General features: G+C 38.9%; 1 protein-coding gene across 1 annotated transcript in view; it reads right to left on the reverse strand.

Moving 5' to 3' along the window:
- Positions 1 to 19,929, reverse strand: part of PREX2 (phosphatidylinositol-3,4,5-trisphosphate dependent Rac exchange factor 2) — a gene marked incomplete at its 5' end in the record, with an annotated part of 281,798 nt that overhangs the window by 24,479 nt on the left and 237,390 nt on the right. Inside the window, 2 exons of the mRNA XM_082675204.1 lie at positions 16,842 to 17,032; positions 17,273 to 17,339. Of these exons, the coding sequence (XP_082531330.1) occupies positions 16,842 to 17,032; positions 17,273 to 17,339 (258 nt within the window). The remainder of the gene's footprint in view (positions 1 to 16,841; positions 17,033 to 17,272; positions 17,340 to 19,929) is intronic.

Here is a 19,929-nt window from a genome sequence, read left to right on the forward strand (position 1 = left end):
TTCACGACAAACTTTCACCAACATCTCCTTTATAAATTGGGGTTTGGTTGAAATAGAGTTCACATGACTATCATTTGGCACTTGATAATATGATTCTCTGTGATTTTTATTTCATATGTTTGTCCCAACTGATCCTAGAACATCCGGTATCAACTTTATTTTGTGTCGAACTGTAGAGCTTAGGGTCAGGAAAAGCATGTGAAATGGTCTCCTGTTTGCCAGTCCTATTTCTCGATGCCAGGGGGCTGCAATGAGCAATAACCAACACCCACTCCCTCCCTCCCTCAACTCAGTCTCACTGGAGAGACAAAGCTTAGTTCTCCTAAATTAGTTTAAATGCAACATATTGTATTTCAACCATTTATTAACTCGTATCTATTATACTACATTCAGTTCACTTTTAAGACTTCAATTCTTATTTGAAGCAGGTTATGTGTTAATCTTTTTATAAAAACATGGTAATCTTTTCCTTTAAGATGACTCATCACATTTCTATAATAAATCAGATAAAAGATTCTCCAAACCCTAGGACCTTCTACATATTTGGTCATTTACCATGATCACAAAAACACCAGTTTTACTTTAATTACAATTTAAAACCTCCAGAGCTCTAAAGCCTCATTTAATGTTGATTCGAACGGTACTAACAAGGAAGCCAATCTCCCAAGGGTTGAAGTGCATCAAATTGAACACTTGGGGAGATGCATCATCCCTTTCGGGCCACCAGGGTGATGCAGTAACTCACAGAGAAACTGACATGGCAAACCAGAACAACGGTATGTTTATGGCTTTGCACTGTGGATTTCTTTGCTGACTTTCAGCATGTTCACCGCCGGGAACTCTGATGTTTTGCCTGGCAGCTAACCATATTGTTCTCTCTTGGGTGGTCCCAAACTTTGTTATTACTAGTGGAGGAGGGGCATTGAGATTCTAATTATAAACTGACACCTTAAATGAAACACATGAAAAACTAGTGTAATGAGGATCTCTGAATTTGTAGCCACAATAATTTGCCTTAAATTCACATTATGTAGATGTTGAAGTGAAAAACAAAAAAAACTTAAAAGGTAATTAAAGAGAGAAAAATGCAATCTTTCGCAAGGGATACTTTGCTTTTATTTCTCCATATTTTAAAAATTGAGAATGAGACTGAATATTACTTTGCAAATTTCTATTGTATCCCTCAGTAATGTTACATACTCAATTACCACTAAAAACTGTGCCCCAAAACAAACCCCACTGGAGCCACTGAATTTAGGGATACATGTTTCAACTTAAAAAGTTACTTGAGCAGTGATTTTTTCACTCTTTTGTGCCATAACAGAATTGAGGCACTTGGATAAGTTATGTTCATTTTTTTTGTGTGTGTGCTAGCGCAGTATAATTAGCAGGATAATTTCCTGTTAGAAAAATATGATAAATGGAAGACACACACCCACAGTTGAAAGGCATATGTTGGGGTTTCTGAGTTTAAAGGACCATATGCCAAACAATGGTTTTGATCTGCTCTGGAAAAGGCAACATTAGACATGTCCCCTAACAATCTATATAAACTGGCTAAATATTTCAATATTTACTTCAATATTTCATTTGGAATTATTTGCATTCATATACAGGTTAATTTGATTTTGTGCTAGATGAATATAAAGTGAAATAATTATTTAACCATTCTGAAATCAGTGAGTTTTGCCCCAATGTAGAATTCCACCCAATGATCAGAGTCTTCATTTTGTTTTTTAGCTCCGGATTTCCATGTGTATTGCCTCATTTTCACCACCCTTTCTAACTGTGATACTGCCTTTAGTCACAAAAATAAGAGGGAAAAAATTCCCTTAGGGAAAATGCATGGCTCAGAATCTATGTATAAAGACAGTCTGAAGACCCTATTCTTTGATGACATTCTTCCCATGAATTATTTGTCTTGATATAGTTGCAGCTGTTTATATTTAGAATCTTACAGATTTAGATCTTAAAACGTACAATCAATTTCCCCGTATTCTATGACAGTCTTTTTTGCTCCTTTAATTAAAAGCCAGGTCCATTATCCTTGTTCAAGTGACTGTCACTAGTAAGTTATTAGGAATCTAATTAGCCGTGGTTCTCCAGGATACTTTATTAAGCTGAAGTTACCTGGGCAGCTTCAAAGTTTGGAGAGGATAATAATGACTATTTCAATCCCAAGAGAGCGAAGTAGGTGAAATAAGCTGGAATATCGGCAGATACTACTGCTATTTGCCCACCACTCTTTCATACCCAGCTTTTTACGACAGATGGAAGATCCTGTGATCACCTGGTCTTATGCACTCTGCAGCATCATCTGAACTTCAGTCCTACAGAGCCTAAGGCAAACTAGTTTCAACAATCTTTGAACTAAAGACACATTTTCTCCCTGTTGGAAAAAATGTAAATGATTCTGCTCAGTTTCCAAATATTTTTACTTCTTCCTTGTGCTTTTCTCATAATCCCATTTAATCAGACAGTAAAAACAAACAGTTGTAGGAAATATCTGAGTTAGAGATTCTCCATTAACATTTTTAAAATCTAATCTAAATGTTAAACTTCTTGAAATGTGCTACCAAGTTACTATAATTTAAAGTGTCTGATGAGTTAGTTCTTAGAAACATTGTTTAAAAGACACTGTGTAGTAATGTGTAGTAATGGGTATAGTAAGTGTAGTGCAATCCCAGATCCTCATATATATATATATTTTTTTTGCGGTACGCGGGCCTCTCACTGTTGTGGCCTCTCCCGTTGCGGAGCACAGGCTCCGGACGCGCAGGCTCAGCGGCCATGGCTCACGGGCCCAGCCGCTCCGCGGCACGTGGGATCTTCCCGGACCGGGGCACGAACCCGCGTCCCCTGCATCGGCAGGTGGACTCTCAACCACTGCGCCACCAGGGAAGCCCCAGATCCTCATATTTACTGATTTTTAAATGTTAAGTGCCAGCATTCAAAGAAATAAGAAAGTTGTTAGAAGAAATAAGACGCAGAAATTATCTAATTCCTTAAAGGTGTATTGTGCGATATTTCTAGTGTCTTCAACCTTCCCATTTTTGCAAAGCCTTCCCAAAGGAAGAAGATGTGGTCGAGATTAAAATTATTGCTTTCCTAAAATCTTTGTCTAGTCTTTTATGATGACCCCCTGTTTCACCTCCAGACTGAGACACAAGCTTCCAAGCCGTTCAAACCAAACTCATCAATTACAAGAGATTAATGTATGTGCGGCAGGTCCACGTGCTAATATACCTACTCTAGTACCTTTCACACTTATTAATTTCATATTTCTTACTATCCCTCAAACCTCTCCTCTCTGGCCGCTCTGCTAATATCAACTCTTTGCCTAGATTGGTGCAACCTGGCTCAGGCTCTTCTTGTCTTGCCTCTTCCCACTATTCATCAAAGGTGATCTTTTAAAAATGCAGATGGCTTTCCATTGTGTAACTTGAAATACAAAGTCTTCACAATATGGTCTCTGATTTTCCTTACTTCTACTCCATGCTTCAACTATACTGTTCACAGTTCTCTGAAGTCACCTCCTCTCAGTTCTCATATGCTGCTCTCTTCCTGATATGATCTCAGATGCCCTGCTTTGGGTCACATATCATGCCTCTGGTCATGCTATACTTGTCTGAAAGGTGTAGGGATGAAGAATACGGGCATTAGAGGCAAACTTCCTAAGCTGGATCTTAAATTTGCTAATAAACTCCGTGACTCTGGGCAAGTAACTTAAGCTACTGAAACTGTTTCCTCATCTGTAACTTGAGTTTAATGATAGTACGCACCTCAGAGTGTTGTTTTCAGGATTACAGGAAATAATTCATATATAGTACTTAGCACAGGACATAGCATGTAGTACATTCTCAACAAATGTTAGCAATTTTCATTAATATTACTACACCACCACCAATAGGCCAGACTAGTGTCTGTACTGATTGTAACCTTCCTAGACCCTAGCATACTTCCCAGGATTAAGTAAGCATTCAATATACAGTTATTGAAAAGAAATGACATGAATTCCTAATTCATGCCAACAGTATTATACGTAACTCCTAAAAGATACAATTCATTTCTTTATACTCTGCATTTGCCATCTATGTGTTCAAGAAGTGTTCACTTATTAAATAAATTTGGTAAAGTAATAAATGAACTGTAGAGACAATAGATTTTAGTCAAAGAACAACCACAGCTTCCCCTACAACTTCTAAACGGTATATAGCTTTTCTTTCATGAACAATGACTTGCATTTCCCTTTCTCAGGATTTAATTACTGCTCGTACCACGGCTTCTGATGAACAACTCTCGATGAGTTTTGTTAATGATTGGAAATTATGTATTATACTGATTCATTATTCTTACATTAATTCTATTAATTAACACTTATTCGCTCATCAAAATGGTCTATGTATCATTTACCTATTTTCCAGGTTCAGAAGAATACATTTGGAACCCTTGCAGAATCAATTCTTTAACACTGTCAAAATGACATGTTATATATGCTTCCCCTCTCCTGTAGTTTCAAAACCATGTGTTCATTTCTTTGAGTCACTTCATGAAAAACCCAATCCTTTGGCTCTCTTTCTCCTATTGTCCATATTAAAGTAAACTGGTGCTACACAGTATGGCTGGCTGGCTTCCCAATGTGGTCCCCTTGTCAAGACCTCAGAATTGCTGGGAGAGCAAGGACCTCTCACTACCCTAGTTTGGGGTAGCGCAGTGCATGCCCCAGAGCAGTGCTCCATAAATAACTCCTCTGTCCTTCAATGAATGAATGCACAAATGCCAGAACCTGATTCTTTCCAAGTCCTAAATATCTGTTGTTATTCTAACACATACTCTTGATTTTTGACACGAGGGAAGAAGACTTCCTGTCCTTGAATTCAAGGGGATCCCGTTCTGCTGTTCTTGAACAACTTTCTACAAGCTATCAATGGAGGATTCTAAAAATAAGCTCTAACAGGGTCCAGTGCTTTGTGTATTCTACTTCTTATAGGTCAGAGGAGTGAATTCATATTTTTCATACTCTTCTTACATCCTATCGTGACTCATCACTGTGATTTCTCCAGCTTTACTGAGGTATAACTGACATGTAACATTGTGTTGGTTAAAGTTGTGTATATTTGACTTGATACACTTACATGGTGCAAGACGATTACCACTATAGTTAGCTAACACCTCCATCACATAATTACCACTTCTTTTTTGTGGTTGAGAACATTTAAGATCTACTCTCTTAGCAACCACTGTGATTTTGTTTTACATACAAAGGTTTCCCTATTTTATTTTATTTTCCCTTTACATAGAAAAGGTTTCCCTATTTTAGTAGGTATGATCTAGTCATTTTAAACAGATGCATTTCATATTTCTACCTCTGCAATGAGAAGATGGATTCACCATCAGAAACACAGATGAAGATAGAAACAACTGAGTGTACACTATTGCCAGGTCCTGCAGTAGATGTTTCACATATGTTACTCACTTAATCCTCATGCCACCTTTTGCAAAAAGAAATTATTATTCCCATTCCACCAATAAATCTCTGAGAGACCATGAAGGAATCATGGTCACACAGTAACAGGATTCAAAACCAGTTTTCTAATTCAAAATCCAGAGCTCTTTCCATTATTCCAAAATCACATCACATAGATCACTGCTTTTAGAGAATCCCAACTCCCCACATCCCTAATTCAACAGTCCCAATCCTGGTCTCAGCATTGCATGCCAAATGCAGTGTTTTGGTAGAGACTAATGCAGCCAGACCAAACGACTTCACTACGAATGTAGACCTCATCGTACTGAAATGTGTTCATGATTAAAAAGAAACTAGATTTGAAACCTGCTGAACAATTCTATCGATTTAAAGCAATCACGAAGTAAAAATAAACTGAAGGAAGACTGCGTTCCTTCTCTACTACAGATGTGCATTTTTCTATATAAAATGCACTGTGCTGGGTAAGGCATGTTCACTCCTGCAGTGATCTCATTTATTCTGGTTTCTAATTACTTCTAACTACTGAGCACAGGGCACCACTGTGAAAAGTATACTGGCAACTAGAAGGAAGCGCCCGATTGAAGAAACTAATTGTTTACTGTTGCAGGGTTTTATTTTCCCTGCCTCCTTTTATTACCTCACACGGAGGAAGAACTATACGTCTGAGGGCTAAGGCAGTATGTTAAATAGGAATCAATGCCGAAGTGCTGCTATGGCTCAACACAGGCAGAGTGTCTGCACAATTCATATGGAAAGGACCTCTGCTGATCTATTGGTCCTGCCCAACTTGGTCACCCTGAGCAATGCGTTTGTGATAAGTGAAAAGCTTGAGAAAACTGCCACCAGCCAGCCCAATACCTCTGTCCTTGTTCCCCTATAAAAAAGAAGGCACTTTTCTTAATGAAACATGGAAATACTCTTACGTGAAAAAAGGGCCAACAGTTATTTGTTTTCAAAAATACAGAATTCACTTAGAGACACATATGCATGGATAATAAAATATTAAATATTTACATTCTCCCTTTAGGAGAATTTGAATGGCGGTCTAACAATAAGTGCAATCTAAAAGCCAGTGATCCTTCAGGCAAGTTTCCAGTACATTTTATAGACATAACTTCCGGGTGTCTACTGATAATTTCAACATTATTATTTGACTCCTGTCAAAGAGACAGTACTGATGAGATCTTCCCATGACTGTACTAACTCCTATGTCTCATAGTCTGGAGCTGAAAGACAGGGGTTAATGAGTATTTGAAAAAAATAGCAAAGAGATGGCAAGCAGAGATGGGCACCATGGAAAACAACTGAACACAATGGAAAAGCAATGGGCAACAGCTGGAGAGAGATCCTGGCAGCAGCAGCAGAGTCAAATTGAATACGTGGTTCACTCCGTATATCTTAAGGCAAGAAATAAATCACATGTAAGGGGCACATTTTCAGCATTGCACAGGGCATTAGCCATGAAATTCCCATTAAAGATAACAGGACTTTCTACTGCAACTTTCAACACATTCTCGGAAAGTTCTCAGTGTCTAGCTTTAAACCTAGGCTTCAAAAACATTGCACATCCCTCATTCTCCTCTCTTCAAGCACATTAGGGTGTGTTTTTCTTTGACACGTTTCATTGCTGAGGTGAGCACAGAGGTAACTGAAGACCTTCGGGGATGGGTAATTGAGCACTGAGGGGCGAGAGGAGGTATTTGCTCGGCTGAAAATGCGTATGAATGTGAAACATCTGTGTGTAAGGTAGGACTCTACCACTGTCACCAGGTTTGAACCTGCTCCTCTGCATTTTAAATTCTTCAGCCTGGACTCTTTCACCAATTGATTTTATTTCTGTTTCATGTTTTTGGAACTTAAGTGAATAGGTCGGGTACCTATCCCAGCTACTCGAAGTTCCTCAACACTCCCTCTCTAGTTCGTCTTTTCTCTTGGCTGTCTGACTTTTGTCCTTACTCCTTGTAGGTTCTCTGATGACACCAATACTTAAGGGGTGTCCAGTATGCGATTTTCATCTGTTTCCCCCATCCTTTGACATTGTACCATAATTGTTTTCTCTTTGACCTGTTTATCCAAGATACTAAATAGATTTGTTTGAATATTTTTCACTCCTTTCTCGTGGATCCTACAGTGTTTTATTCTGAGACTCCACGGGTGCACAGAGGACAGGGCAGTGGAGAACCAGGGAATATTAATACTCTCTTTACTCTCCCTGGTGATTTTTTTCTCACCTTCCACAACGGGCAGCCAATTATTCTTTGCTTACACTTCTGTGCCTTTTCCTGGAATATCTCTTCCCTGCTCCTAACACCTGGTTTGTTCCCAGAAAATTCCTAGCAGTGTTTTTCCATTACCCCTTGAGATTACATATATATGTTATTATTTATTGTTATTATATCCATTTGTACTCATATATACTTCTAGCCCTTGCTGACTATGAATCCATCAAAGTACATCCCCATATAGGTACGTTGTGAGCATGTAAAGCTGAACATGTAACAGATTAATTCAACATCCCTCTCCCCAGTCCCCTCAAAGACAAATGCATGTTCCCCCCCACACACCGTGGCATCTTCCCTCTCCCAATCTTTCCCAGCTGGAATCATCAGAAACTCTCCCTCTCCCGTGCTCTCTATTCCTCACCAGTTCATCTAGTTCTGTTTACTGCCTTTTCATATCTTTCACATCTGTCTTTTCCCTTCTAACCTCTGTGCCAATACCTTAGTTTTGTATCTCATCATGTCACTGTACTCCTGTAAAATCCTAGCTGTCTCCCTGCCTTCATCCTTGTCCCATCATAGACCATGGTACTGATCTTTATTTTTAAAATATTTTTTAAAACATCTAATCATGTTATTCTTTTGCTGAAAACCTTTCATTGGCTTCCCAGGGCCTCTAGGAGGGAGTCCCAAACCCTTAACCCAGCAGGCAGGGCCGTCCATGCTCCAATTCCTGTCTTTCTTGCTCCTTTCTTCTCATTTCACCGCCCAGAAACAGCCAGCTCTTTCTTGTGACCTCCAGCCCCGTCGTACGCTATTTCACACCTCGATATTGTATTTTCATACTATTCCTTTACACGGAACGTCCTTCTCCATTTCCGTCACCTGGTAAACACTACTCATGCTTTAAAACCTATAACAGGTGTTACATTCCATCCTTCCTGCTTAACAGGATTTAAATCTCACTCCTCGGTATTCCTCCCCAGGATGTTAGATGACCTATTGCCAATTTAAAATTAACATCTTAGAGGTAAAAATTGCTGCTTCCTCCCTTCAACTTCCTCCACGCCACCTGCTCTCCTGCTCTAGGTCACAGAGAAAAAGAGGCGATTCGGAAAGTGCTGGCAGACGAACCAGTTATATTGGAGAGATACCCATATTTCTTGGCTTATGTCGTCTATTACAGCACTTATAAACCCACTAGCATTGAAGCCCTCAGGAAGAGATCCTAGAGAATGACTGGAATTTTACTTTGCTTTAAATATCATTTTGCAGGTTTAGGAAAAACAATAACTTCAGTTTCTTTAAAAGAAAATTTGAAGAATCATGCCCTATTTAACGCTTTTGAAAGTCAATTCTATGAATACATGTATCACTTTTAAATAGCTACATTTTAAAAATGTAAATACTTAAATTTTACTAATATAATAGTAAAATTGAGTTTTGCAAAAACATGAAATATCACTCCAAATTACATATTTAGATTATTTTATCAAGGTATGTTTAATGTGCCTAGAATTTTCCAATCTTAATGATAGGAGGTAATAATGTATAAGCTCTGGCTTTATATGTACTTAAATTAAAGCATGTCTGGCCCATGATTACTGGCTGGCAGAACTAGAAACCATTGCAATAAGAAGTGACTCTCATTATTACTGTGTTATTCTTCTTTCATAGTAAACTAATGAAAACAACGAACATTTTAAAATAGAATAATTTAATGCACTAAATCAAGATTCATATCAATTGCAAAGAAAAATCTAAGGAAGAAAACAAATATATATGTAAATCTGGCCATCTACCTCTTCAGAGTAAAGAACTTTTATAAAAGATAATGAAACAAGGTAAAAGAGTAAAACTTATATTTGAAATATTTGATTTCTTCCCATAATTTTAAGGGAATAACCTTATTTATCTGTTTGTTTAAATTAACATAAATCGTGGAGTTTTACTTGCCTACTTTACAACTCAGTATAATTTGAAAATCTGCGTTTACTTTTCTTTTTTTCCCCCAGCTTTACTGAGGTATAACTGACAATTAAATATGGTATAAATTTAAAGTATACAACCTGTTGATGTGATATACATACACATTGTGAAATATTCATCACAATCAAGCTAATTAACATATCCATCACCTCACATAGTTACCATTGTGTTTTTCTTTTCTTTTTTGGTGGTGAAAACACTTAAGATCCACCCTCCCAGGGCTTCCCTGGTGGCACAGTAGTTGGGAGTCCGCCTGCCGATGCAGGGGACGCGGGTTCGTGCCCCGGTCCGGGAAGATCCCGCGTGCCGCGGAGCGGCTGGGCCCGGGAGCCATGGCCGCTGGGCCTGCGCGTCTGGAGCCTGTGCTCCTCAACGGGAGAGGCCACAGCAGTGAGAGGCCCGCGTACTGCCAAAAAAAAAAAAAAAAAGATCCACCCTCCTAGCAAATGTCAAGTATATAATACAGTATTATTAAGTATAATTGCATTGTTGTTATGTCACATCTCCGGAATTATTCACTTTGCATAACTGAAACTTTGTACCCTTTGACCAGTTGTCTCCCAGTTTTCCCCTTCTCCCAGCCCCTGGTAACCACAATTCTATTCTCTGCTTCTATGAGTTTGGCAGAGTCATTAAGATTTATACTTATGGCATGAGTAGGATATATTCTTTCTCCCAGAGCCCCATTATTATAGCATCTTATTTTTTCTCTTCTAAAGATTAGTGCACAATTTTATATTTTCATTTTTGAAGTTTTTTTGGTTTTCATTCATAATGATTTTATTAGATATCTAACAAATGAGAATGGTTGCATTGATCATCATCAAATTATAACTGTTAAAGAAAAATAATCAAAACTGCAGCCATATCTAATAACAATTTTAAACACCACCTCTGTCATTGCTACTACTACCTTTATATAAAAGAAGTGTTTTGGACTAATGTGTTTCAGATTCCTGACTATACGAGCATAATTTTAGGACTTCTTATTGCAAATGTCCAGTATCCTGGCATCATGAGTTAGCAGTTTCTTTTGTTCTATTTAGCCATCTTTCTGGAGATTTAAAATTCAAGATTTCCACTAATCTTGCTGCTAATCTTCCAAGTCATTTTTGGACAGAAAAATAAATGGATACATTTCAAACCTACATTTGCTTATTGCAGTAATTTATTTTTGCCCTCCCATACCTGGAGTCTAACCTACATATGGAAATCCCCGGAGTAAATCCACTCCTCTTACTTGATGTGTTTTTGGCTGCACAGTGGAGAAAGATGCAGCTTCATCGTCTGCCCTGTTAGGACTCTCATTACCTAAGCCAGGTTACCTTGAGTGCTCTCCTTTTATAAGATTCTGCATTTCCTTAATCTGGGCCTATCTGTCAATTTGTCCTTTGATGCCACGGTGATGACAGAATAAAATATTGCTAAGAAAGGGTCCTTAAATGTCAAACAAAAGTGGTTTTTAAAATTGTTAATTGATAGTTACCTAAAAAATGTTTTTTTTAATTGCTTATATGAACCAAGAATCACTACACTGCTTCATTTGAAATGAAAACTGTTTCATTAACCAAACTGGTAATACGTATTTCCCTTTAGCTGTTTTTATATTTTAACTCCTGGATCTCAGTTTTCTAACAAACGCTTATAATCATACTTTGGGTCCTATACTATGGTCACATGATAGGTTTTGTAAGTTTCTGCTGGAAGAGGGATGATTCTGAGAATTCAACCACCCTCTGCCATCCTGTCCAATGTGAAAAAATGTCTCAATTTCTAAATAACCAACTAAGAAGTGCATTTTGGAAATATACCCTTTTAAGTTGGAAACTTCATATTATATAGTTTATTAGTCCCTAAATTTTTATATATGTTAAAATGAGTTTCCACAATGTATAAAAGGAAAAGCAGTCTAACGCTGGAATACATAGATGGCAGCCAACTTGATGCTCATCATCATTATGCTTTTCAATAATGAGAACAGGCTGACCTTGCCACGGACTGTTTCCTCCTCACACCTGTGTGGGGTTCAAAACAAGTGATTATGATGCTGCTGTTACAGGTGCTGGTGAACCCCTGACACAGTGAGCCCCTCCTGACGCTGCTGTTCACATCCCTCACTGGTGACTGAACACCAAGTATGTTAGCTAATGCAGGGCCTTGTTTCCTGGAAGAGATTCATCCTCACAACAAAACATAAAGATAAAAGGGAATTTATGTGTACAGATCTCCAAGGTTTTGATACTAAGACATCACAGGTGAGTCAGACATGAGGCCTGTGTTCAAATCACCCCACCTTCCTGCAGGACCATCCCAGGACTCCGACACTGCTGAAAATCCATTATTAACAGGTACAAAGAGTACGTGTACAAAAAGTCCCTGGAACAGGTCCTTAAAGGGAAACACTGTGATTCCAGATTCCTTGCTCTCACTAGAAATTTTCTTGACATAACCTTTCAGGTAGCCTCTGGAAATGTCCACCTACTGTTTCCACTGGGGAAGGAAGCAGAAGCAAATGTAGTGCGAGGAATATGGCATCTCTGTTTTTGGATGCGGTAAGACTCATGCTTAGGCTTTGCAACATTTGCGGTATGCTGATTCATACCAGTTAAAGGAAAACAGTTGGCTATTAGGCAGGGATGGGAATAAAGAAGCAAAACAAAACGAAATACCGCAGTGAGTGGAAGGATGCTGCAGTAGGAAATAAAAGGGAAATTTAGAACCCATGTAGCATGCTTGTGGGTCTGCAGCAAATAACTGCATGGAACAAAAGAGAACGTTAAAAGCCACAGTGCTGATTCAATACTTTACAAACTTTCAAACTGGCAAAAAATAATTTTGCCTAAAAAGCAGATATATGGACAATATAAAGCATGACTCTTTGTGGGAAAGAAAATTCAAAGGATATTCAAATGTTTGTATTTGCTAATCAAAGAAGTATAAATTAAAGCACTGAGGAAATACAATATCGTTGTACACCTGGTAGAGAAGCACAATAGATAAATGGGTTCTAACACCCTCTGAAGACAAGGTAAAGATGGTAAACAACTATCTAACCTTCTGTTGGGTTTTTACAAGGACAATCCTTTTGGAAACTTAAATAATAATATATTAACCAAAGAGGTTTAAGCTCTTTGACACACTAATTGTATCTGGAGGATATTTTTGTTTACTTTTAGCTTAGTGGAAAATAAAATTGAAATCTGAACAGCTACATAAAGATGTCTCTCTGCATTAAGGGCAGTAGAGAAAGAAGATAAACCACTAAATTAGTAGTTTAGTAAATTGTGGTGTATCAAGTGGCTAGAATATTATGTAGCAAATAAAAGTGATCACGGGAAAGTCTGTGTGGACATTTTAGATAGATGATAGGTAGATAGGTAAATAGATACTATGAGCGTAAAGCAGATTATTAAACTATACTAATAAAACTATGATCAGATGTATGTTGTTTGATAGAAGGTGCAAGAGATGATTCAAAATGAAAATGAAAGAAGGCAGGTCAGGATAGGAAATTTTGGAAAATTTCCATTTATTAAACTACCTTTTAATATCATGTATACTGTTTAAAAGGCAAAAACCCTGATCTTAAAAAAAGACAATCTTCTTTCACTATTCAATAGCAATGGAGATATTTAATGTAAGTCAATGGCTGAGGAAAGTGTGTGCAGGCAAGTTCATCAGCAGACTTGTAATGCACATAAAACACTGCCCCAGGAAAGAGAATTTAATAAACAAAGCTGGGCTAAATGCTCTGAAAAGATTTTAATAATTCATCCTGAATCCTATTCCTCCTAATCTTGCATTCACTGTTGTATGCCACCCTGCCATCTAATTCAGGTTGGCATTAAAACGTCTAAACCTTAATGCTAATTAAATCTGCCTTTTCATTCTGAAAAATCACATTCTTCTCTTTAATGTCAAACATAAGCCATATAACTCTATACTTGAAAAAATGTTAGATTCCCTTTTTTGGTGAATAAAATCAGAAAAGGCAGGAAGCTGATTATCTAATGGGGATACCATGTTGTTAACCATTTCTCATCTTAATTTCAGAAGCAAATGGTAAAACAGTCTGTGTAGTATTAATTCTGATTCATGTTATCAACTTCTCCCCTTTGCCAGAACCTGAGGGTAAACCTCCACGTTCAGTGTTTAGTGTAAATGTGGATCTACTCGGGTTCCTTTCTAGCTGCCTGAATTATAATTACTGAAGAATTGTTTTAGGAACAGTCTTATGTGAGATTTCTGATTCCAATATAAATTAGCACACATTTTATCACCATGAAAAATCTAAGCATAGCCTTCCCTGAAAGACTAAAGATAACGTTAAACTCCTATTTTATTCTGCATAATAGAAAAATAAAACCGTACTATTTTCAAACAGTTTTAACCTTAATTTCGGCATCTGTCATGGGGAATTTGTGCCTACACCTCAGTAAATGTCTCTGAAATGAACTAACTAAAGCCATATTTATTTTGAACTGGAGAAATGGAAAAAGTCAAAATACTTTGAAATTTCAATGTTTTTTGTGATTCCAACACACTAATCAATGAATACAGCAATTATAAAATGGTTGTGGAACATCAATCTGTTTCTCCTACCCATCAGTAGATAAATTCTAAAATTGTTCATGGGGCACCTCAGAGAATAATTTGGACAAGTTGGTCACGGTTCTAGGATTAAATGGCAATTAAAAAAAAAATTTTTTTTTTTGGTCTCACTGTGTGGCTTTCGAGATCTTAGTTCCCCGACCAGGGATCGAACCTGGGCTCCCTGCACTGGAAGCACAGAGTACTACTGGACTGCCAGGGAATTCCATTAAATGGCAAATTTAACTGCATTAACTTCCAGTAAATTCATGTGGAGATAAGAGCGTATGCTTGTAGTTTGAAGCCTGGAGTGTCCCTTGGTTGTCACAGTCCTCAGATAACTATGATCTTGCACCAGAGTAGGATAAGGACATTAATCAAGGGGATGACACTTTGCCGAGGCCACAGTGGCCGCTGTGCTGGTCCTTAAGCACATCATGCTGGTCCCCACTCGGCCTCCCACATTTGTACTCTGCTCCCTAGATGGAACGCTCTTTCTCTGAGATATCTGCATAACTCACTCCTTCATTTCACACAGGTCTCTAATGAAATTTCCTCCATGGAAGGTGCCTGCCCTTCATCCCATCTTGTCCCTTTTTACCTCTCTGACTTCTGTTCTTTTCTGTATTTATTCCACCTACTACATTACTCATTTATTTGTTTACTTGATCATCTGTTTCACCCCAACATGGTTTACATTATATGAGAGAAGGAAGGGGTTTTTTTCAGTGCTTTATCCCAGCAACTAGAACAGTGCTGGCACATAAACAGTGCTCAACGCATATTCACTGAGTGACTGAATAATAAATGAATGAATGAATGAATGGGAACAGAATGAATGAATATGACTGATCAGAGGGAGAGAGCATTTCTCTGCTAGTAAAAAAAATGATGAAATAATATTTTACTCATTTAGTTGCAGATGATACTTCAATTAAGCTCTTAGTAAGCTTGCAATAGAGCACAAAGTACACAGCCATTAAAATAAAGCAGAAAACTCTGTATATTGTATCACCCACAAAAATTTAATTCTCCTTCTAGAGAAATAAAGTCTTGTCACACTTCATAAGCAAGGACATGCTGCGTAGGACTCGTAAACTAGAATTCAGGCACATCAAGTCGAATGGAGTGTCACAGATGAGAACCTGCTGATTTGAACTTTCTCCCTCTTTCTACCTCTTTAAAACCCTGACCCATCAAAACCCATTTCAAACGCTACCTTCTCCATGGCAAGTTCTAACCATCTCAAAGATCTATGTTCCTTCTGAACCTTATTTTTTAGCTGTAACTTTCCTAGATCATTTATTTTTCTTCGTAGTCTAGGTAATCTGTTATTTTTGTTACTTTTCATTATGTTTTTGTCATCTTATTTTGTCATACGATTATTTACTATGATTTTTGTTGTTCATGTTTTATGTCTCTAACATGAATATCACCCATTTATGACATTACCAGCCAATAGCACCAACTGCAGTCCTTTGCATGGGTTAATTAGCAAGTAAATTTGAATAAACAATAACCACCATCCACTCAAAATCTAACTGGCCTCATACTAAGAAGAGACTATGAGTGGTGACAGCAGATTCTCTGCTACAATGAGGACTAAATGCTGCCCTATTGTTTCCACCTACGTGGTTTCCTTTCGCTGTGAAAATGGAGAGGTGATAGAAGAGGAACAAGTGATTATGAAGAAGGACCTGACTCGGGGTTCTCCCCTCACATTTGCATCTGATGTAGCTGTAGGAATTTATGCACCTACCACAGCTTGCCCAGACACAGCACTGCTGCTTAAGACAGACCAGCTGAAGAGGACCTATCTAAGACTTCTCCTCACATTTTCAGGAAGAGCATATCGTGTGGGCTCCTGGAGTATGATTTGTCCAGGAGTAGGAAGACAGTAGTAACTCCAAGGCAGCATCTAGCTCACCACAGCTGGGTAACAGGGATCCAAACCACTGAAGAAAACGTTTTGTTTTGCTAGTCACCAGCCCCTACCAAGTTAAGTTCCTAGAGTGAATAAAACAGATGCAAAATTTTGTACCTAAAATATAAATCTTAATATAAATACAAGGGTGATAAGCTTCTAGGCCACAGTGATATAAACGTGGGACTGCATTCATTTGTATGAATAAACAGTCACTCAAAATAGAAGAACCAAAGCCAGAAATTACTGTGCAAGAATTATCTGATTTCTAAAGTCTTATTCCAAATATATCTGAGCCCTTTGAATGTTTCCAGCTATAATTTCATGGAGCTAAATGTAATAAATAAGAACCTCCGAATGTAATAAGGTATAGCAAAGATGCAGGCAAGGGCTTCCCTGGTGGCGCAGTGGTTGAGAGTCCGCCTGCTGTTGCAGGGGGTGCGGGTTCGTGCCCCGGTCCGGGAGGGTCCCGCGTGCTGCGGAGCGGCTGGGCCCGTGGGCCGTGGCCGCTGGGCCTGCGCGTCCCGGGCCTGTGCTCCGCGGCGGGAGGGGCCACAGCAGTGAGAGGCCCGTGTACCGCAAAAAAAAAAAAAAAAAAAAAAAGATGCAGGTAAGGCGGGAAGTCACGTACCGATGCACGCCGCTGTTGCACATGATGACGTGGCAGGCCCCCAGCCTACTGCACAGCTCCGAGGACACCGACAGCAGCCCGACACCGGAGGCACTGCAAGCCGTGTTCGCACAGGCAGCTGTGCGCTTGGATCTGATAAACGAGGCTACCAGTCGATACAGTTCATCCAAAACGTTGAGAGGCCTCATGAGCTGCAGAAAAAAACGATGCCCATAAGGTTCAACATGTTTAGTAGAAAGAAATCCTTTTAGATGGGATATAATTCACAGTTGTTATAACTTACAGTGAATAGTCTAAAATATTTTATTATGGAGATAACAGAATCAGAGACCACGGATGTTTATAAATTACACAGTGCTCCAGAACACCAGCAAAATTAAATAAGGGAGGTAAATGGCAAAGCAACAGTCAATGCAATCTTCTGTTTTTACCTTATCTACATAAGCAGCTTTGGATGTGGAGTTTGGTGGTGAATTTGACTTGTCCAAGTAGAATGCCCTGTAAGAATACAAAGAATAAATGATCACTTATTGTTAGTAAAATTAAAAAGCATGAAGACATGCAAGTTTCATTGACTTTTTTTTTTTTTTTTTTTTCCGGTACGCGGGCCTCTCACTGCTGTGGCCTCTCCCGTTGCAGAGCACAGGCTCCAGACGCGCAGGCTCAGCGGCCATGGCTCACGGGCCCAGCCGCTCTGCGGCACGTGGGATCTTCCCGGACCGGGGCACGAACCCGTGTCCCCTGAATCGGCAGGCGGACTCTCAACCACTGAGCCACCAGGGAAGCCCAGCACTGACTTCCTTTTAAAGACAAATGAATAGACAAAGTGTTGAGCGCTAGGATGAGTGGGACTGGAAAGAACAGTCTTCCACTCAGAAAAAAATGACTGAACCTACCATCAGCTCCATTGCTTATCGTATGGCTTCAGAGGGATTACTTAGTGTGTGTCTCAATTTCCTCTTTTGCAATTTGGGGATCACATTAGTTTCTACTTCACAAGGTGACCAAGAAGATGAAGTCGGCGCTAATAAAATGCTTAGGATGGTACACAGTACAGAATACGTGCTCACTGATAGTTACAGTAATTAATATTATTATAAAAGTTGAAAAAAATATATTTTCTAAAAGCATCCCATTTTCACTTACTGTGCAAATGTCAGATGACGAAAATAATACTCAAAACACACATTTTAAACAGACTGCTTAGCTGGATTCCTTCAGCCACTAAGCTATGCTCAGATTGGAAGTTAAACCCTCTTTGAAGATACACTGGCTCTTTTTTGTCACCAGGATGCAATACGCCAACAGCTATTTTAATACAATAAGCGGAATCCTAGTGGCCTGCAATAATTAGATGTGATTTCCAAAGATTATTGCTGAGTTCGTTTAGCTATTAGCTCAATACTAAACAGAAAGTGTAAGAGAATGACCCATGAAGACAGGACATTTAAGTTATATTTAAGCGAGTATGTGTTTAATGAAGTGAAATTATTTAAAAGCTGTGAACACTTAACACTGATATACCAAAATAATATTAGAATGATTGTCAGACTAGATATTGAAATAAAACTCATTAGACTGGTGTTTCAGAGCACCTTTTAGGACCTCAAACTATTGGTAGATCATTAACCAATGCATGAGTAGCAATGGGCATAATCAGTAAATCAGTGAGGGAGAACGTCATGCCCAGCACTGGTATTTTGAGTCCCACTAGACACACACACACACACACACACACACACACACACACACACACACACACACTGCTATTCCAATTACTAGAAGTAGCTAGCAGTAGTGCAGCTTGTTTTTTTGTCTTTTTAAGCTAAAGTAGCATGGATTAATCAAAATTCACACTTTAAATTAGGAAAGCTTTAACTTCTTCTAACTTCCAAAATGTAAATTATGTACATTCTCACCGAGAATGTCTGTTCATCTCTCAAACACAAATTCAAACTACAACAGAAATTTTACAACAGTTCAGCATCCAAAGCGTTTTGAACTCCTAGGCGATTTCCACGTAGCATCTGGAAACAGAGGTGGTGCCTCAAACCTGGAATCCGCAGAGATACCTTGATCAGATGTCCCTATGCCTTTCCTCAGCTGTGCTTGGTAGAAAGATGTGGCGAAGAAGAGTCCGCAGCAGGGACGAATTATTCCCTCAGCCTGAATCCCAGAGCTACCTATCGCTCCTGAGCATATAATGCTGACAGGAGCCTGGGGACTACAGCAAACCCAGGCAGTGCCCGGCTCATGACAATTGGGCTACCATGACAGGTACCACTGCAAAGTGGAACATCCATCACGTGACATGAAAATATAGTTCCACTCAGATGGTTGCATCAGCAGCTACTAAGAGTACTGGATTGAGAGGAAAATCAAAGGGATTTGATACATCTTCAAATGTTCTAGATTTTCCCCAGTCTCAGAAGGAGATAACAACAATCTAAGAGGATTGCTGTTAAGAGGAGAGGAAATGAGCTTGAATTGTGAGAAGTACAGAAACATGCAATGAGGTTGAAGCTATTGGAATAATGAGCAACTTAGAGAAGCCAGAGGGGGTAGACTCTGTATGGCCTGATAGGCCCTGATAGAGTTGGGTTTTAACTAAAGGCCTTCATTACCAGAAGACAGTCTATTTTATAAATTTTACTGCTGTGCATAACAATTCAGGGTCTCCAGAAAGCTCTCAGTGTCTTTTCACTTCAATTATACAGGTACGTATTTAGGCTGCTGCTATGAAAACCGATGTACGCACTTCCATGCTTTAACAAATTAGTATTTTGCACTTTTGCTTCCCCTTTTAAAGGAATGAAACCTTACAGATACAGGTGATCCCTTGTATCACACTTGTCCACTCCCATTGTTCCAGACTCTCCCCTCCCAGGGTTAACACCACCCAGAAGCTGGCATTTGTCACTTCCATGCTTTACAAGGTCACCAACACAGTTGGCCCAAGTGGAGGCACCAAGGAACAGGTGTGATCATTGTTCCATATCCTTGTTCACGTTGATGGCATTAGAATTTCAACCTTTGGTGTTGTAATTTTCAATTTGCCATATTTGTCATCCATCTGGATTTCTTCTTC

The sequence above is a fragment of the Grampus griseus genome, assembly GCF_964374135.1.
Source record: "Grampus griseus genome assembly, chromosome: 17".
Lineage (NCBI taxonomy): Eukaryota > Metazoa > Chordata > Mammalia > Artiodactyla > Delphinidae > Grampus > Grampus griseus.